At 37.0% G+C, this 18,508-nt stretch overlaps 1 protein-coding gene across 2 annotated transcripts in view; it reads right to left on the bottom strand.

Moving 5' to 3' along the window:
• ESR1 (estrogen receptor 1) overlaps positions 1-18,508 on the bottom strand; it is a 1,085,149-nt gene that overhangs the window by 621,713 nt on the left and 444,928 nt on the right. For both annotated transcript variants that reach the window (XM_044088946.1, XM_044088885.1), the window contains exon 3: positions 5,337-5,453. In XM_044088946.1, coding sequence (XP_043944881.1) covers positions 5,337-5,453 — 117 coding nt within the window. The remainder of the gene's footprint in view (positions 1-5,336; positions 5,454-18,508) is intronic.

Here is an 18,508-nt window from a genome sequence, read left to right as displayed (position 1 = left end):
AGCCCTGACAGTATTCTTGAAGAGCTAAATCCTAGAGAAGTGAACGAACAACGCAGTTGAATATATGTATATGTATATGTAAACAATTTGTGCATATATCCTCATTACTATAATTATTGAAATTTAAATACTTTAACATCAAAACATCAATCATTGCTTTAAACATGCTATCCTTAACTGCTGTATTACTGGTTCAACTATTACCGCTATTGTACTGATTTAACTATTGCACTGGGATTATCGCAGAGCTGTCACAAATAAAACGTGCAGCTGTATTAGTAAACTTACTATAACAGTAAATGTTATAGTAGATCACTTTCAGAGTAACCTAAGCTATTTAGGTTATATCCTTGTCCATGATATGCCATCGTCCAGTGTTCAATGCTCTAGGACACCTTCCACATGCTCAAACTGCCATTGGCTTGAGAACAGTCATATAAGAGGCAGTTTGAGTGCCAAAAGATTCAGAGATCTTTGTCCCAAAAAGGAGGGTTACAACTCTGAAAGGAAAAATGCTAAGAACAGGACAGTCTCAAAAAATAATCTAAGTATATATGCAAGGTATACATATCCACACCCTGGCAAAAATCCAAAGAATCAAGTAAGAAGCTGTAGGGAGGGGACAGCTACTGCAACAATAATCTATTAGACCATCTACTGTTATGGTAAGTTTACTTATACAACTGTACAGTGTTCAACATTTACATTACTGTTGCAGTAGCGTAAGCTATTTGAGAAGATTACCATAGCTTAGAAACAAATAGGGAAGATGAAGGAATCCAGGAATCCAGAAGCCCATAGAAATGGTCCTAGCAAAGCCTGTTCTGGACCTGGAAAAGGACTACAGATTGTATTGCTTTGTAAAAGTATGTAAGGGCACCAAGTTGCTGTCTCTAGAATATTTTTAGAGTCTGCCCCTTTCTTAAAATCCACAGATGAAGCCAAAGCCCTAGTAGAATGGAACCTAACCCTGCCTAGAGATGTCTGATCATGGTGAGGGTAGCAAAAATAAATAGCATGAGACAACTAAATCAGAATTATTTTCTTTGATACAGGTTATCTTGTTTTCTTACAGTTATACGAGACAAACAGCTGATCAGCCTTCCTTCTAGGTTTTGTTATGTCCAAGTAGCTTCTGAGTTATCTGTGGACATCCAGAGTGGATAATATTCTTTGTCCCTTTTTTTAGGTTATGAAAAGAATATATGGAGATTAATATTCTGCCAAAAAGTAAATTTTGAAACCACTTTAGGTATAAAAGAATGATTAATTCTTAAGGAAACCCTGTTGTTATGGAGAATTCGGTCAGCTTGGCTCCCCATTTATGCTTGTAGCTCAGATACCCTTCTAACAGTGTAATGCAAAACACAGTTTTCCACGTTAAGAACTTTAAATCAACCTGATGAGCTGGTTCAAATGGAAGAAGATAGTTTCTGAAGCACAAAGTAAGATTCCAAGCAGGATACACCTGTTTCCTAGATAAACAGATATGTAAAATCCTTTCAAAAAATGCTCGACTTGAGGATAGGCAGAAAAGAGGATCTAAGGGAAGGCAAGCATAAACGGACAGAAGATGACTCCTGATCAAAGAATAAGAAAGCGTATAGGGCAATAACTCACACATACGATCTAGAACCCGGGGCAACTGAGTCTTGAAAGAATCCTGGTTCTTAACATGGAACCAACTAGTAAATACTTTCCATTGTAGATATATGATTTTCTAGTGGTAGCAAGTTTTTTCACATCTTTTAGTACCTGCTGCACATCCTCAGAAGAAAGGTGCCTAAACGGTATCAAAGCTTCATCACCTGGGCAGTATGTTACAGTGTTTTCAGACTGGGTCTATCAAACAACCCGTCTTGTGTGATTAAATCCAGTTTGTGGTAAATCTTGAGGTAATTGCTTTTGGCTAATTCTAAAATAAGGGAGAACCACTGTTGCCTGGGTCAAACAGAAATCAACAAGTCTATCTCCAGAGAGTCCATTAGAATCTTTAGGAGGACCCTCTGTATCAGTGGAAATGATGGAAAAGTCTTCCAGGCCTGTTTGCAAGGAATCATGGAGCAGAATTTGTTTACTTGTGTGCTCCCCACAGTAGGATCAATTCCTGGAAGATCCATGGGTGTAGTTTCCATTCATGATGGTCTGTGGTGGTCCTGCTGAGTTTGTCTGGTACAGTCTCTCATTTTGTTAGTAGTGCCAAAAAAGGTAATTCTTCTTAAGAGAAATCTGAGGACAAATTTTCCTCAGAATCAGAATCTTCAGCTTGAGGAGAATTAACAGAAGAACCCCACCTCATCTAATGGGAAATCATTGTTAGAATGTAAGAGAAAGCTTTCTCATTTAGAAGGTAATGAGTTAAAAGGAGGTAACACATTAAAGGCAGAAAGTGATCTCTTAGCAAATACTGACACATTTTCTCTATCCAAAGGTAAAAATAAGAACAAGCATTTTAAATTTCTGCCAAATTATGACAGGAGTACTAGCCCAGCAACAGACACCTTACCATGGCTAAATGGTATAGCTTCACCTGCTCCTTCCCCTCAAACCAATAAGAGTGAATGTCCAGATAGGACATGACACTGTTACATTCTGATGAGCTGCATCTCAGAGTAAAGGAGCAAAAATGAGTGGCCCAAGGAACCAGACTGACTAGAGCAGAGTCACTCACAAGTGGCTGAGGCAGTGATAGACCCAGCTGGACACCAAAATCTCTCTAATGACTTCCTTCTTCTTCTTATAGACAGGGGAAGCAAGAACCATGGAGACCAACAATTGCTCCATATATTACTCAGGAAGAAAGCCTCACATGTGGGTAGCAGAATTTGTGTCAGATGGTAAACCTTCTGAGAGGAAATTAACTTTTCTGAGGCAAAATGTTGTAAGACAGTCCCCAAAAAGCACAATACCATGTGCCTCACATATTATCTCAATATTAAAATACATGAAATGTGAATATAATAGCTTATTTGATGAGTTTTCTCATGAAAAAAAAGCTTACACAGGTAAAAATCCCTTTGACAACATGACAGTTCAATAAAAATAACTTCTAGCATAAATATAAACTCTTCACAGAAATAAAACACAATTTTCCTTCAAAAATAATGTAGGAGAAAATTTTCCCAAGAAGAGTACTTATCTGCCCAGTTTTGAGAAGATTGCTACCTGACCATCAGTTCCAGGAAGCCCACAGTGACTTAAGCATTTTTGCAGTCAGAAAGCTCGGAAGCTTTTGGCAAGCAAACTGCCTCATGTATAGCTCTTTTTTAGCCACTGCAGTAGTTTGAGCTTGTTCAAGGTGACCTAATCTTTGAGAGGTGGCTTTTGTTCATATCCTAGGCAAGGATATTACCAGAAGCAACTTGCTGTTATGCCTCAACCTCTTAATGTAAGAATTCTGGGCAAGGCCAAAACTAATGGTGGAGGGGGGGGGTCAAAGGCCCTAATCTAGGGCCAATTTTTAAAATTTCTTATATAAACTTAGAAAGTTGATAGAACAACCAGTTTTGCATTAATATACATTTTCTAAAATGTCAAATGTCTGTCATTATTTACTGACTGCAATCCTCAATGATTTGGAGGAAAACCATAACTTGTATGTGGAACAGACCAAAAATAAGAGGCAAAAATCTGAATAGTTGAGAGGTATGTTTGTTGTAAAGTACCTCACCATAAAGGTACTCTGCCAAGAGCTTTCCCTTCCAGAATGTTAGGTATGCTAGATTGTTGCACATTCAGGTATTTTGGGCCTCTAATAGCAATGAATGTCTCACTATTTGGCACAATGCAGACAAAATTCTCAGTTATTAGTTACAAGCTTCTGAATAATGAAATATGGCCAAAAATGAATCTATATAATAAACTAAACTAAACTAAACTAAAATAATACATAGTTGGGCCTTGTTAATATTAAGTAAACATCCAACATACAAGTATATTGAAAGACAATTTGCATAACTTATACAATGATTGGTATGCAATATCTTCCTGTTACACATCCTGATTTCTGTGAAAGATGGTTCCACATTCCTTTTTTATGACACCACCTAAGTTAAAGTTTAAAGCAGTTCTTATTTTGTCTAGTTAGTTATTGCTAGGACACAGACCTTTGTTTTAACTAATCCAAGGAATTTTGTAAGTTAGCATTAACACACTAAACACAAAAATGTGTCTTGGTTTCTGTACATCTTTTATAGGGTCATAGGTTCATAGGTAGGTACTAGGCTAGCTGTCCTTGTGGGCCATTTTAAGTCTACCTAATTTCCCTTTTTCTGCTCAAAATAACCTATGTCATTTGAGTATAGATTGGCCTTACTCATCCCATCGATGATAATTATAGATTATCCCTAATCAGAATAACTGGGATTATACCATAGATAATTTGAGGGGACCCCCACCCCCTCATGCATGGGATAAAGCATTTAGGAGCTGCTTATGTCAATTAGTAGTAGGAGGGCAGTCCTGTAGTAAAATTTCTGTTTTCCACCCATACATCTAAGTTGCACTTGAATATGGACAGGGATGAACTTTGTTTTATGTAGATTGCTCTGTTTCACAGCAGTGATATCCTCTACAAGATATACCTGTCCCTACCTAGACCAAGTATTTGTGATGCTGTTTGACTTGCTACTGTACAGTAAATCCATCAGTAATGGGTCAGAGGATGCCTTGTATTCCGGACACAGGTCACTTCTTATCAGTCTGTAGGAAATGAGTATAGTAACAGGGCTTGGAGTCAGTCCTTGTAGGACATGTTGTTTAGGTCTTGTATACTTTTAGCAAGATATTGCTGTGGGCATTCCAGTTGCTTCATGTGCCTGGACAGATAACTTTGTCAAAGGGGCAATGATTGGCCTAAAGAGGGCTGAGTAATGAGGGACAATAACATCCCCAGATCTGGGCACAATTCCTTTGTTTAAAAGCTGCGCAATACAGAAGGACTTTCTTACTACAATAGACCCATATTGTTCAAAAGTTAGATCACTGTTCACATAAGTTTTCAAAATCTATCAACTTTTAGGGGATTTTCATGCATATTGTATTTTTATTTGGACTTTTATCACTTTGGTAGTCAGACCCTACTGTCATTTAATTTGTCAGAAGCAGTGCATGAATGTTTCAGCAGTATGGAGAAGCTTTACCATGCTGTTCTGCAGCATAGGTCAGACAAGCAAGATCAGCACCACGTGACCACATATACAATAACTACAGACATCTAGGCCAACAGTACTAGTTTACTGATAACAGTATTCTATATTAAACTGATGAGTATTCAGTGGGCAATCCAAATGTGTGATCTGGAAGAAGTGCTATTGAAAACATAAGTAGGGACGTACCTCCTTTCATCATTCCTACTTCATAACACTTGCGCAGCCTGCAGGCCTGGCAGCTTTTTCTTCTGTTCTTGTCAATTGTGCACTGATTGGTGGCAGGACACATGTAGTCATTGTGCCCTGTGAAACAAAAAATGCGAGGGGTTACCACAGTTCTTCTAAGGTTTAGACGTCATCATCATCATCATTACTGGTAACATGCTTTTCATAACTACTGGTGGTGGTAGTAGTAAATCACAGCAATCAACAGTTTTAAGTATGTCATGTCACTGTTACCATAGTTACTACAGGAAAGTGACTTTGTGTCTGGCACACTCCACACAACTTGAACTGAAGTAAAAAAAAATCAATCGATAAATAAATACAAAGTAAATAAAATTCTGAACTATGCAGTGAACTGTTCAGAAAAATGGACAAAACATAAATAAATTGATATTCTCTCCACAGTTTATTACGGTGAAATTAAAAACATATTATTTGCAAGTGTAATTAAACTGTATTGCTTAAGGTTCCCTAGTACTGATTTTTCAGATCTGGATATATGACATTACTTTCTGAATTTCCATATTGAATTTTTCCAGAATTGTATTCAGCTACTATGATATGACCAGTGAAGACCCTTTAGAAACCTGAAAACTATATTCCCAAGGAAAAAAGCAGATTACTGTTTTGATACAAATACTCGATGGCCAATAAAATGGAATGATGTGTCAACTATTCACTCTGTCTCCCCAGTGATGCAAGAGTTTCCTGTCAGCGTTTGTTTTATTGCTTTGCTACCTTTGAATAAAAAAGCCATTTCGTTATTTGTCTTTGTCTGCATGAATTGCACACCATAAATGCTGATTTTTCATTTGTTATAAGTAGCATGTGACTTGAAGAAAGAGATCTGTGCTCAAAGACAGAAGAATAGCATTATGGAAGAGCACTGCGCCCTGTCACTGCTATTCCATATAAGTGCTAATTCAAGGCAGCAAAGGCTTTTCTGACATTAGTCAATTCAGATTATGAATCTAAGAAGACAGCAAGTGAAAAATGGTTTATTACTGATAGCAAAGGAAAGAAAGTACTTTATTTTCCCTGAATGTCTCAGAAATATGGGGCTATAACAGGAGCAACTATATTTTGTAAAGCACTCAAAGCCCATATGGACAAGTTTTCTATCTCTTCCTGAGCAAACTCTTTGAATATGATATACGTAGTTGTCTGTATCCTTTTTATCTCATTCTTCTGGGCCCTTAAAACATGCCTTTGGTTTTACATCTGACTCTTTAATAGTTCAAGGTCTTCTTTAAGTGCTGTAGTTGGATATTATTTCAGATGCTGAGACTAAAGACAGTTGAATTATTCTATATAGACTCTGGAATATGACCTTATTACTTTAGTAAGGGTTTTTCCTGTAGTGCTTCTTCAGCACTATCAGTCTTAGTATCCAAGTTCTAAACAACACTATCGTGCAAAACATTTCACTTATCACTACTGATGTTACAAACGTTTTTTATAGTTAAATATTACTTTTTCTGGCTAACCTTAAAAATTATCATATTATTGTATTTCAAATATCAACAGAAAGCAAAGAAACCACCAGGCCGAGCAGATAAAACGTTTATTAAAACAGCAACACTACAAGATAAAAGTGCACTATAAGCGCTTTTGGGTGTATCCATTCATCAGATAATGCACAGTTAAAACAAACATCACATTTAAATTACAACCAACCAATCAAATTTAATATTGAATTCTCCTTCTCTTTGATGCTGGTTTTAAAGGAACCATCCCATTTAATGCTGGGGCTTTATCTGCTCCCAGCCTAATGATCCATTTCATTTCCATATATTCAGTCTGGTGCCTTAAATCACCCTTTCTCAGGCTGTACTGCACAACTTGCAAAGGCATGAACAAAAACTTATGCCTACTTTATGTTTTATATGGCCATATAATGCATTGTGTCTATTTTGCAACCTGATGTCAGAAATATGCTTAAGTATTCTCTCTTTAAATCTACAATTCGTCTTCCCTACGTAGTAGGCAGTACATTGTTGAGATGTAGCTAAATATATGACATTTTTTGTGTTGCTATCAGCATGGCCATAAAGGGAATAAGTCTTCCCTGTCCTAGAATGTATAAATAAATTATCCTTCATGATGTATGGACAGGCTTTACAATGTTGGCAGGCAGAACTTCCACTTCTCACCATTATAGATCCCCTGGTGTTACATTTAGGTTCATGGCAAAGTAAATCCTTTAAATTCTTGTTTCTTCTGAAAGTAAAATTTGGTTGTGTACCTACCGAATGGGCTATTTTATCATCAGTCATTAAAATCCGCCAGTTATACTTAATTATCTGGTAGATCCCTCCTATATCATTACTGTATATAAAAAACATCTGTACAGTGGTATTATTCTTGATCTTATTCCTAGGGGTTTGTTCAGGTCCCTTCCTACTAGGAAACCATGGTCTAGCATTACTGATTCTACATAATCTACTGAAGGCTATTTCTCGTTATAAAAAACTACACCTATAGCCTCTGTCCCTTAGGCTGTTCTCTAACACTTTAACTTCTGTATGAAATCTGTCATCATTTGTATAAAGGTGTGAGATTCTGTAAACCTGACCCTTAATAATGCTGCTGAAAGTATGTCTGGGGTGCATGCTGTCGAACCTCAACATACTGTTCTTCCAACAAGGTTTTCTATACATAGATGTCTCTATAGTCCTATTGGCAATACCCTGTTTTTGTTGGTAATATTTGTCCTGGCATATAAAAACATTATTTTCAAGCACCAGTTTCAACAATGTGCATATCCGTATATTATTATCAATATCAAATCCAGTCTTGTCACTTAGTATACCTTCAATGGCATTTATCCCATAATGATTATTAATGACAGTGAAAAGCTTTTTGCACATCCAGCGTAACAAACATTTAGGTTATGTCTATCTCACTGTCAATAAATGTACCTAAGGTTTGCAAAAAATCATCTGTGTCGTTTAAAATTCTGGGAAAAATCTGTAATATGGGTCGCAACATGTACTCTACCCAGATAGAAATATTTTCTGTTACCCACCCTCTCCCCTATACAGTTGGTCTCATGGGTGGTTCTTTTTGATCTTAGTGAATCTTGGGTACTGCTTTAAAAATGGGTATGGTCGGGTGCTCAACATATAAAAATTGCACTGTGGTGGCATCCAATAAACCCACCCATTCCATATTAATCAAAACAGTATGTACTTTGTGTATATATGTGTTCTTATACAAGTATGTCCTACATTACGTATTGAACTACAGTACGTATACAACAGTCTGTGCTGTATAAGTACAGAACTACAGGACTTGTACAACAGTCCATGCTGTATAAGTACAGAACTACAGTACTTATTATACAACAGTCCATGCTGTATAAGTAAAGAACTACAGTACTTATACAGCAGTCCATGCTGCATAAGTACAGAACTACAGTACTTATACAACAGTCTGTGCTGTATAAGTACAGAACTACAGTACTTATACAACAGTCTGTGCTGTGTAAGTACAGAACTACAGTACTTATACAACAGTCTGTGCTGTATAAGTACAGAACTATAGTACTTATTATACAACAGTCCATGCTGTATAAGTACAGAACTACAGTACTTATACAGCAGTCCGTGCTGCATAAGTACAGAACTACAATACTTATACAACAGTCTGTGCTGCGTAAGTACAGAACTACAGTACTTATTATACAACAGTCCATGCTGTATAAGTACAGAACTACAGTACTTATACAGCAGTCCATGCTGCATAAGTACAGAACTACAATACTTATACAACAGTCTGTGCTGTGTAAGTACAGAACTACAGTACTTATACAACAGTCCATGCTGTATAAGTACAGAACTACAGGACTTGTACAACAGTCCATGCTGTATAAGTACAGAACTACAGTACTTATTATACAACAGTCCATGCTGTATAAGTACAGAACTACAGTACTTATACAGCAGTCCGTGCTGCATAAGTACAGAACTACAATACTTATACAACAGTCTGTGCTGTGTAAGTACAGAACTACAGTACTTATACAACAGTCTGTGCTGTATAAGTACAGAACTACAGGACTTGTGCAACAGTCCATGCTGTATAAGTACAGAACTACAGTACTTATTATACAACAGTCCATGCTGTATAAGTACAGAACTACAGTACTTATACAGCAGTCCGTGCTGCATAAGTACAGAACTACAATACTTATACAACAGTCTGTGCTGTATAAGTACAGAACTACAGTACTTATACAGCAGTCCGTGCTGCATAAGTACAGAACTACAGTACTTATACAGCAGTCCGTGCTGCATAAGTACAGAACTACAATACTTATACAACAGTCCATGCTGTATAAGTACAGAACTACAGTACTTATTATACAACAGTCCATGCTGTATAAGTACAGAACTACAGGACTTGTACAACAGTCCATGCTGCATAAGTACAGAACTACAATACTTATACAACAGTCTGTGCTGTGTAAGTACAGAACTACAGGACTTATACAACAGTCTGTGCTGTATAAGTACAGAACTACAGGACTTGTACAACAGTCCATGCTGTATAAGTACAGAACTACAGTACTTATTATACAACAGTCCATGCTGTATAAGTACAGAACTACAGTACTTATACAGCAGTCCGTGCTGCATAAGTACAGAACTACAATACTTATACAACAGTCTGTGCTGTGTAAGTACAGAACTACAGTACTTATTATACAACAGTCCATGCTGCATAAGTACAGAACTACAATACTTATACAACAGTCTGTGCTGCGTAAGTACAGAACTACAATACTTATACAACAGTCCATGCTGCATAAGTACAGAACTACAATACTTATACAACAGTCTGTGCTGTGTAAGTACAGAACTACAGTACTTATACAACAGTCTGTGCTGTATAAGTACAGAACTACAGGACTTGTACAACAGTCCATGCTGTATAAGTACAGAACTACAGTACTTATTATACAACAGTCCATGCTGTATAAGTACAGAACTACAGTACTTATACAGCAGTCCGTGCTGCATAAGTACAGAACTACAATACTTATACAACAGTCTGTGCTGCGTAAGTACAGAACTACAGTACTTATACAACAGTCTGTGCTGTGTAAGTACAGAACTACAGGACTTGTACAACAGTCCATGCTGTATAAGTACAGAACTACAGTACTTATTATACAACAGTCCATGCTGCATAAGTACAGAACTACAATACTTATACAACAGTCTGTGCTGCGTAAGTACAGAACTACAGTACTTATACAACAGTCTGTGCTGTATAAGTACAGAACTACAGGACTTGTACAACAGTCCATGCTGTATAAGTACAGAACTACAATACTTATACAACAGTCTGTGCTGAGTAAGTACAAAATTACAGGACTTATACAACAGTCTGTGCTGTGTAAGTACAGAACTACAGGACTTGTACAACAGTCTGTGCTGTATAAGTACAGAACTACAGGACTTGTACAACAGTCCATGCTGTATAAGTACAGAACTACAGTACTTATTATACAACAGTCCATGCTGTATAAGTACAGAACTACAGTACTTATACAGCAGTCCGTGCTGCATAAGTACAGAACTACAATACTTATACAACAGTCTGTGCTGTGTAAGTACAGAACTACAGTACTTATACAACAGTCCATGCTGTATAAGTACAAAACTACAGTACTTATATAACAGTCCATGCTGTATAAGTACAGAACTACAAAATGTATACAACAATCTGTGCTTTGCAAGAACAGAACTACAGTACTTATATAGGTTCATATGTAGGTACTAGGGTATCAGCCCAAGGGCCTACGTAAGCCTAGCCAAAAAGGTTCCCTGGCTTACACCACCCAAGAAAGTTATTTTCCTGTGCCACTGTCGAGCAGAGACACAGAAATACAGAATTACAGTACTTATACAACAGTCTGTGCTGTGTAAGTATGGGCAGATCTTTACTCATGAACAATAAAATACTTAACTGGTCTTTTATTGGTATAATCATTATGACTGCAACAACTGTTGTTGCATGGTTTACATTTCAAGTTCTTGTACCTAAATTAATTACTAATGGACACTTCCACATGTAAGTGAGCTTGGGTAATGGTTAAAGCATTTACCTCAGAGACAGAAGGTACAGGGTTTGGTTTTCAGTGTTTCGAGAGGAAATTGGCTAGGCCTAAAATGGCCCATAAAGGCAGCTAGCTTAGTACTTAAATATGAATGTCAGAGTACAAATGACATTTTTGTGTACATGCACTACATCCATCTACTCAATATGTTGGCATGCTTGCAGGAAAAAAGATGTAAATGCAGGACGGACTGTGTGTCTGTTTGTGTACATCTGCGTGCACGAGTTTGTGTGTGTGTGTGTGTGTGTGTGTGTGTGTGTGTGTGTGTGTGTGTGTGTGTGTGTGTGTGTGTGTGTGTGTGTGTGTGTGTCTGGGTGAGGGAGGTGGGGGCAAATGTAAAGTAACAGTTTCTGTGATCCTGCAGGTTACTTTATTTTGGAAATTAAGCTATTAAGTTGCTCTGAGATTTTTCATAGTTGCACTGTGGTAATGGACACAGTTTATAGTAAATCTTCACTTCAGAGGTCACATACTATTAACTTTCCTTTTGAGGCTTATAGTGTCCATTCAGTTTACATTGAAACATTCCTATTAATCTAGTGCTGCTTGGCTGAATGTACATTTCATTCAGTAAGACTGTCTATTTACAATGTAAGATGTCTGACAATGTTTCAACAGTGTCAGATAGTGTGCGAACAGATATTCTGTATTTCTGAGGTGACAGAAAGGGTGATGACTCTGGTTACTTGTGCAGTTGTATATTATGTGTGACTAGGGGAAAGAAGAGAAGCTTAAGGAAGAGAAAATGAAGGAAGAAAAGGACAAAGGTGGCAGCCGGAAAGGGGATGCCTGAGGGATGACTTAAGAAGAAAATATTTTACAGAAAGTGCAGCGGCACTCTGAAAGCACAGCTGCTGATGCAACAGTGCAGGGTAATTGAGTGGAGGAGTTCAAGTATTCCTGGGGCAAACAAAAGAAGAAATAGAACAAGGGCAAATCTGGACATACTCACTAGCTGAAATACTCATGCATTCTTGACCATAGTTCGTCATCTGCCAGGATCATTGCATGTCTGTACATAATAACCTACCTGTGTTGCCACATATGCAAGCTAAGGAAATACCAGACAAGTCAAGGTTGGTGCATGTAATGGCTTCAGTGATCAGTTATAAGCCAAGCTCATGCACATTCTTGGAAGGTGACTGAAAATATGGGAACAGTTACAAATGTTAGTCACAGCATTACAATGCCAGCAGCTCTTAGAATCACAAGGTCATCAGTCCTGAGGATCTGTTAGTTGGATCTAATAAGTACTACCAATTATGAAATCAGTTATACATTTTTGAGACACAGTTTCTTTTTATGTAGGACTGGTCACTCCGTGTCAGCTTGTTCCTGTGCGTTGTCTAGTTATGACATCTCTGTATTTCATCAAAATTCTGCTTCTGAAGGACCAAAGAAAAGCATCATATCTTTTAAAGATCTCACAGATAACAAGGACAACACCATTCGCAGTGGTCCACTCTCATGGCCATCTGACAGGACATTTCACTACTTCCTGTTCTTTTTTCAATTCTTTTCACAGATACCAATACAATAATGGTATTTCATGTCCTGCATATCTGTAATCCACTGACACAAGGAAGAAAAACAATCCATATCACATCAGGCCATGATTCACTTGTCATACATACAACACAATGGTAGTTTCAAAGGGACGTGTCTACTGAAGGAGACAGTGTTAATCATGCAACAATTGCAGGCATACATTTCACCAGTAGGGGGCGAATCCTTGTTAGCATGATAGTGACACTCCTACTGCTCATCAGTCCAAGGCTTTATCACTAGCAGCCAGTGTGGGGATGAACCTGGGGCTTGGCTTAACTCCAACAAACAAGAACCAGTCTTTGGTTTCTGCATATTATTATATTATACATGGAACTATATATCCCTGGAACTGGACTACCTACTTACTTTAACTGCATTTAGTCTGCCTTGACCTTGGCTGACAAATACACGTATAGCTCAAGGTGAGAAAGGCTGAAGCTTCTGTTCTGCTGCAGAAGACTCTAGCTTGCCAACTTTTTCCTTTGTCATTAAAGAGGCAATCCTTTGGAATTATATGCCCCTTAGCCACAATCATTTCTTACAATCTAATACAATACACACTAGGCTACGTCCAAGGGGGCATGTTGAGATTAAAAAAAACACCAGGCAACAAATGGTCTGTTTAAACCATTGAATTACCAGAAGAAATATTTTTTATAACATAGCAAATTGCTTCAAATAAAACAGGATAAAATAGAAATCAGCATCAGACCTCTCAACTGTTTTACCCCTGCATATCACATAGCTATAGTACATAAAAAAACACTACATAACCAACATACCAGTGGCACCAATAATTAAAGAATTAAGGCACTCATCTACAACTCCCTTTTTCAGAAGCAAAAGTAAATTACCTGGTGTAGCAGAATGTGCCACTGCAGTTCATTAAAGTCTACAGACTGTACACTGTTTTGATATTGTACTTTCTATCATTTTTGTCAGTCTCTGTTTTGTAAATGTATTTAGGAATAATAGCACACATTCCTACTGGAAGTGGGAAGAGTTATGTGCTATTTGGTATTCAAATGTTATACTAATTAGTTGTCTGTGCTTTTAACAGGATGTTCCTGCTTTTCAATTACCTATTTTTCTATTTTCAATATCTGTAGTTTGAGATGCATGCCCCTCCCCCATGTTTGCACTCAGTCCCTTAGGTTTTTACATGGTTTAGTACGGCTCTCTGTCAACATTTAGCTATTTCTCTTTCCCTTCTTGTACTCCTTTTCCGACTCTTCTACACCTGACGTACCTTAACTACTTCTTCTAGTGCAACTCCACCTTTTTTTTCACTTTTTCTTCTCTGACAATTGCTACTTGTCACATTTCCCTAGAAACCTACTGTACAATCACTATATTTTAAACATTGTTTGTACTCACAAAGGGTCTACTATAATCTCTTTCTATATTTTTGATCAAATATGTTTTTGGAGCTTTTCTCCCTGGCTATCCATTGAAAATGGGTCTTGCATGACTAAGCCAGACCTTCCTGGTAACTAACTAACTAACTAACTAACTAACTAACTAACTAACTAACTAACTAACTACATAAATAAATAAATAAATATTACTACTAGGCCTAAAACTATATTCATATTTCAAAGGATTTCCCAAGTAAAGTATGCACGACATACAATAACTAGTGACACTTTGCAGGTACTGAAGAAAGTACAGTTGTAGAAGTAAACTTACCATAACAGCACATGATCACTGTTGCAGTAGCCACCCCTCGGTCCACTTCCATTTTTTTGTCTGACATTATGGTATTGCCAGGGTACAGATGCATATGCCCTTTTGTATTTAGTTCACTTTTTTTTGCATGTTTCTTAGTATTGACAATATCAGGATTCTTGCCTCTCTTCCTTGGACAATAAAGTTCTAAGTATTTTGGTGCACTAACTGTCCATTTATATAGAGGTCCCCTTGAGCTCTGGGCAGTTACTGCATGTGGAAGGTGCCTTTGAAAAGCTGGCCAGTCAGTGGGAGTAAGACTCAATTAGCTTAGGCTACTGAAACGGTGATCTAATACTGAACATCTTATCACAGCCTCATTTGAAGCAACTGGCAGCAAGTATCTTGTAACGTTTGACAAAGAAAACAGTATTTCTGACAGCAAACTGTATCAAGAGAGATCTGTGAACTTTCAAAATTATCCCATAACCCCTCTCCTATTATACCCTGAGGACAGCATCCACATTCATTTCAAAATACAAACTTAGTTTAATCCATTCTAGACAGTTAGACATATTGAGACCAATGTGGAAGATGAAGCAAATACTGACCATCAGCTTAGACAGAGTTCTTGGTTTCAAGGAGACCCGCATGCCTTTGTTCTTGCCAAGAAGATCCCCACCCCAAAAAAAAATTCACATGGTAGTATGCTCAGCTTTCACTTACTTGATTAAAATGCCTGTGATGAAGGCCTACAGCAATGCTAATTGGGTGCGTTGCAGTCCTTTACCACTCTCTTCCCAGGACTACGTAGACATCATGAATGGAAATGAGCAGGGCACCCATTTGTGAAATTTGCATGGTGGTTACTTTGGCATTATAAAACTATCATCTGTATGCTGGACGGTTACAGCTCTTCAAAGTCTAAATTCACTAGCCAGGCATAAATTCAAGCTGGGGAGATGTAAATTGATTCACAATATAGAGATTCAGATGGCAAAAATGTTTACATTAATTCCACATTACACACAACAGACTGAGATAGTTATTTCTCTATAACTAAAGTCACTGTTTTCCCGTCATTGAAAGGTGGGAGGTATGGTTCCCACTAAGTCTTTGCCTGAATGTCTTAATTATACATATCAGTGGTATCTGCCAATAACTGTACATTACTGATGTGCTAAAAAAAAAGTCTTAAATGGGAAGATGAAGCATTTCATATTTATGTTCTAAAACAGAACTACTGGTGCAGGGTTTTGCAACTTTCCTCCCGTCAGTGCAGGTGCTTTTGCCACATGGCTCTAAGTAACTTTCAACATAGTGGACTCATCAGATGGGGAAAAGACAGAGTGTCATCAGTGACAAAATTCAAAAGATCTGACAAAAAGTGCATATACAGGTAGTGGGAAGGCACTGAGTATAGGTGCTAAGACTGAAATGGAAACTATCAGGTGATGTTAGTACTGTAAGCCATCAGTGAAACATTACACGTTATTGTCCATTCAGAAAATGACTAAAACAGCAAACAGCTCAGAGACAAAGCCTCTGCAGACAGTAATTTCTAAACACGTATAAGGCAAAAATAAAAAAAAATTGACTTTGCTTTAATTAAGCTTGTAAGTACATGCAACTATGAAAACAGTTGCATGTAAAATGGATTATAAAACATCATCTTCACTTAAATAAGTAAACAAGTGGTAAATATACGTGCTGTAAGCAAAAATAACTTTTAAAAGGAATTATGTCACTACCTTAATGCTAAATTGTTTTAACTCTGTTGCTGCCTTGCTCATCAATGGTTTGTCTCCAGAATATATTTTTAATCTCTTTGCAGTGCATTTGACAGGCTGAGTAAGAAGATTATATTTTGTTACTGATAACTAACCATTTTGTTTTACTTTGGTTGCATTCTGAACTGTATTTGTTGCTTTGTGCTTGTTGTCTTGCTCCTCCAGTTGTGTTTAGCCCACCCAAATGGTAATAAAATAACTAGATGAGCAAATATCCATGTGAATAGTTTTTCTCATCGTTAAGCCTTTCCATCTGCAATCATTATATTTTAGCAGACTAGACTGTCAAGATTGTATCAGCCTAAATGTAAAATAGCCCATCGTGTTTTTTCCCAGGAAACTTTTTTTGTTACTCATTTAAGCTCCAGCAAAACTGGGCACTACCCCATTTTAATTAAATACATCTTTCAGATTTTGTACATGATAGCAAACACTAGGCTACTTTTCCACATAAGAAAAAAATGACGCTTAGCACAGCAGATCAGAATCTGTTGCAAATGTCTGGCACAAGAAATGACATTTCTTTTTATTCTCTTGCTGAAAGATCACTATAAATCCATAGCATTTCAAGGGGCTGGCTGCAGATCAAACCAGTTTTTATTTTATGGAAAACAAACTAAAATCCAACTGTTGGAACATGAAAATGACATTTTTAGCTGTTCTGATAGTAAGTTTAATGGAACATGTACATTTTTGCTGATTATCGAATGCATAAGTTCTGTAGCTCCCATATCATTTAATGTAGACTTAGAACTCCCATCCCTTCTAGAGCATGACATTTGAATTTAAAATTAGAGCTAGGGCTCTGGGAATGTAATACAGTGAAAAGGCTGTGACTTATGTGCTATGAATCCTTAGAGAAAGAGTGGTTTGACACTATTCTCTATGTTCTGTGGTGGTGATATAGCTGTCTTTCCACTTAAAATAAATAAAGACAACACATCACTCATATTTAGATTTTAGATCTTAAAATTAAATCAGCTCCTTTCAGACTCCACGTAGAAATTGAACTTTATTTATTTTTATCTTCCATCATTTGATGCCTCCATCCGCTGTTATTCTTTTATTTATTTAATTATTTCACATTTTATTCAGTTATGTTGACTAAATTTGTCCCACAAGGCCTATTTTCTGTGAAGACCTAATACAATATTTGTACTAGCTTGAATGAGTGACGTTTTAATAATTTTCATTAGGACTTTTTGCATAATGCTTGTGACAGAAGCTCACAGAATTCATCTAAATTCACCCAGATAAATGCTGCATTCACTTACTTATAGTCAATTATATTTACTATTACAGACTAAATGAAACAACAAAATAGGAAAATGTAAGTGACTTTTAAAGAACTGCATACTGCATTTAGCGACTCTTTTCTAACAGGAAATCTGAAAAGAAGATAAGGGGTATAAATAACCATTTAACACAGTAAACCTTGCCATTTCCACTGAAACTGACTGTTGGTTAATGTGCATTTATGAGCATGCACAAAATACCACTTCATAATCTCCCCGACACCATCACACCTCATTAATTAACCATTTATTTGCTATCTTCTCTGCATATGTCAGGTTTAAAGAGTTACATAATCCTTTATATCAACCTGACTTATCGACTCAGACAACTGAGACCTTAGATTAGTGAAGCCCTAGGAGCAGGCAGATGCTTTTCCAAAAGTATTTTAAGTGAAAAAAAAAATAGAAAAAGTTGTAAACATGTTTGAGAAATGGTAGTCATTAAGCATGTAATGGGGACAATTTAGTGCAGTTCTCTGAATGGCTAGTCTATTCTCCTTATGTCCTATAAAAGCATGGAGAAGCATGATATTGGGAGAGTAATATTTCAGAAATTAGGGGAATGCTGTTTATTTAGGTAATCATTTAATAAAATGTTGTCTGTATGTACAAATAAAGGGAGATATGCAACAGGTTTTGTATATAAAATTTAAAACCCTTTAATAAAATTTCTATAGACTTAATATATCACTATTTGTTCCAGAA

The sequence above is a fragment of the Protopterus annectens genome, chromosome 1.part0 (genome assembly GCF_019279795.1).
Source record: "Protopterus annectens isolate FY-2018-M chromosome 1.part0, PAN1.0, whole genome shotgun sequence".
Classification (NCBI taxonomy): Eukaryota; Metazoa; Chordata; order Ceratodontiformes; family Protopteridae; genus Protopterus; species Protopterus annectens.
The sequence above is the reverse complement of the archived record's forward strand: the minus strand, read 5'-3'. Positions and strand labels throughout refer to the sequence as shown.